The sequence below is a fragment of the Lathyrus oleraceus genome, chromosome 7 (assembly GCF_024323335.1).
Source record: "Lathyrus oleraceus cultivar Zhongwan6 chromosome 7, CAAS_Psat_ZW6_1.0, whole genome shotgun sequence".
Lineage (NCBI taxonomy): Eukaryota > Viridiplantae > Streptophyta > Magnoliopsida > Fabales > Fabaceae > Lathyrus > Lathyrus oleraceus.
Genome location: NC_066585.1, coordinates 361,329,874 through 361,333,099, shown reverse-complemented (window position 1 = coordinate 361,333,099; position 3,226 = coordinate 361,329,874). Strand labels below are relative to the sequence as shown.

The window sequence follows — 3,226 nt, the reverse complement described above, 5'->3', positions numbered from 1 at the left end:
TAAAATAATAAAATTACTTTTGAAATATTTGGGGAACTTCCACAGCCTTCCAGTTTGTCAGCTCTTCATTAGGTGCGGCTTGTCGCATCCAGCTAGACACCCCCTCTTCGCGATCTCCATCACTGATCATCGCCACCTGCTTGCCAAAGATGTGGCTAGCGCTGGTGAATGTTTTCTCTACAGAAGGAATTTGTTCTTTGTCATGTTGGTTACCAGATTTATTTGATGACGGGTCGTATCCCAGGCCAAACTTGTCTCGTTTCTCTTTCACTTCCACCACTTTTCCCTAGTCTTGAGCATTTTCACTTTCCATAACAACCTTAGCTCCTTGCCACGAGGCCATGGATGGTCCTGATTTCGGGGTCTCCAATGTCTGTTGGATGGCCATCATATTTACCACTTCCAAGGATTGGAGTGGTGTTTCAGTTATCTCGCCATCCACCTCGATATATCGGAAAGATGTCAAGTGGCTAACCAAGATATCTTCCTCTCCCCCAATCACAATCATCTTGTCATTTATAATGAATTTCAGCTTTTGATGCAGAGTGGAGGTGACAGTGCCTGCAGAATGAATCCAGGGTCTCCCAAGTAGGAAACTATAACTGGGATGTATATCCATGACCTGGAACGTGATATTAAAAATAGTTGGACCTATCTTGGTTGGTAAGTCAACTTCTCCTATCACTTCTCGCATTGAGCCATCAAATGCATTTACGATTAGGGTGTTGGGCTTCATACTTATCCCTTCCATTGGCAGCTTTATCAAAGTTGTCTTCGGCATGACATTTAGTGAGGAACCTGTGTCTACTAACACCCTTGATAGTATAGTGTCTATGCATTTCATGGAGATATGCAAGGCCTTGTTATGGTTCTTTCCCTCGATCAACAATTCATCATCATTAAAACCCAAGAAATTCCCAGTGGTCACACAGGCTATCACATCGTCAAACTGTTCTATTGTTATGTCTTTCGTGATATGAGCGGCGCTCAATACCTTCAACAACGAATTTATGTGTGCTTCTGAGTTGAGTAGTAGAGATAACATGGAAAATTTTGAAGGTGTTTGATTTAGCTGGTCCACCACCTTATAATCGCTCTTCTTGATTATCCTCAGAAATTCCTCAGCCTCTTCACGAGTGACCGCAACTTTAGGAGACAGGTGCATGTCTTGCATTTCTTGATTAGGGACGGGGATCTGGACAACAGCTTCCTTCCCTTTAGTCTTTGGAGAAGTATCAACAGTTCTTGGCGTGAACACTCGGCCACTACGTGTTATTCCTGCTGGCCCCACAATTGAAGTGACATTTGGTTCGTTAATCATCAAAGGTAGGTCTTCCTGCCCCTGCTTAAAAGCTCTAGGTTGATATATCCACGGGACTGGCTTCTCATCTTTATATGTGAACGGTGTTGGAAACTCTATCACCAATGGGCTTATAGGTATTTCCACTTTAACCTCATCATAAGGGATGTCCACCACGGCTATCTCTTCCTGGTGCTTGCTCTTAACACGGCAATTTATCTGTAACTCGCCTCGATCCAACATTTGTTGTATAAAATTCCTCAACTCTTTATTACTCTCTTCAGCAACTAGCTCCTCCGGGATTAGAACACTCTTCAGCAACTGTGCTCCTATCCTGGTGATAGGGGTTTGAATCTCTTCAACCTTACAGATCAATTTGCCTTGATCACTCTCCTCAATGGCACTGACGGAAGCATCCTTATGCGTTGGCATAGGATTGGTGTTCACGTTCGGGCGTCTTAGAGTGAATGAGACGGCTTTCGCTTCGATCAAGTCTTCTCCAAGGTATGACCAGGTGCTCCCATGTGAAACTCACAATGGGCGTTAGCATCGTATCTGGGTGGATATGGAAAAATAGTCGGTTTTAACTCCCTTAATTTCAGAAGTCCCTCCTTTTGCAGATATGGGAATAGCTAGCTATAAGGTACTGGTAGAGGATCAAGTTGCCTTCTTGGAGGTCTTGGCTTGAATTGTCTTGGTGGTGCAGTGTTTTGTTGTTGATGATGTTGTTGATGATATGGTTGATACATTTGTTGTTACTGCATTGGCTGTTGATAAGGTATGGGTACCACAGCGGCGACTTGACCATATGAAGCTTGTTGCTTCCCTTTATAGTTTTTGGATATGGTGTTTGTTTCACCTTCTCTTTTCTTCGGGAAGCCTCCAGAATACTTTTTCGGTGCGCTAGGGACTGCCGCAGATCCTGGAATCTTTCCATCCCTCAACCCTTTCTCTATGCGATCTCCAATTGTGACAAGATGTGCGAAGTCGGACGCTGCACTACTCACCAATCTATCAAAGAATGGGTCCTTCAAGGTGTCTACAAATATTCCGGTCATTTCCTTTTCAGACAATGGTGGCTGTACCTGAGCAGCCAACTCTCTCCACCACTGGGCGTATTCTTTAAATGACTCACTTTCTTTCATAGCCATCCCTTGCAACTGCATTCGGTCGGGTGCCATATCCAAGTTATATTTGTACTGACGGAGAAATGCGTCAGCCAAATCCTCCCAGCTTTGAATTCGCCCTTGTTCTAAGCTCATGTACCATCTCAGAGATGCTCCACTTAGACTGTCTTGGAAACAGTGTACGAGTAGTTTGTCGTTTTCGGTATGAGCAACCATCTTCCTGAAGTACATTACCAGGTGACTTCTTGGACAAGTTTGTCCTTTGTATTTCTCGAAATCAAGAGTTTTAAATTTAGCCGGGATGGCTAAATTTGATACCAAGCGCATGTTCATGGCAGAGGTACCGAAGATATTGTTTCCTTCTATGGCTTTGATCTTCTTTTCTAGGGCACGAAGCCTATCTACAGCAGGATCTGGAAGTATCTTAGGCTTCGGTTGATCAGGCATATAGAAAGCATCGTACTGGTCGTCTCCAATTTCGGATCCATGATGAGTAGATGTATCAGAAGGTTCTGCATGATCCCCATCTCCTTTGCCTCCTATCGGTATCTGAACCAATCTCTTCTTGGTAGGGAAGTAACCCTCATCTTGGGGGTTCAGACCTGGCGTGCCATCATTCCTTTTTGCCCTAGCTTCTTCCTCCTCAATCCTCTCTCTTTGAGCAATTGCGAGCATTGTCTCAAACAGTTGATCCATTTTCTCTTGGATCATGTTGATGTCTGTCCTCATGGTAATTTGGTTAGCCTCAACTTGCTCTAACATCATCCTGTAGTTGCTTCGCGTCTCGTACCGGTGTTGA

At 44.1% G+C, this 3,226-nt stretch overlaps 1 protein-coding gene across 1 annotated transcript; it reads right to left on the bottom strand.

Annotated features, from left to right (window-relative positions):
• Nucleotides 1-286: 286 nt before the first annotated feature.
• On the bottom strand, nucleotides 287-1,732 carry LOC127103847 (uncharacterized). Its single transcript, XM_051041088.1, has one exon. The coding sequence runs from the start codon at nucleotides 1,730-1,732 to the stop codon at nucleotides 287-289; it is 1,446 nt and encodes a 481-aa protein (XP_050897045.1).
• Nucleotides 1,733-3,226: the final 1,494 nt, after the last annotated feature.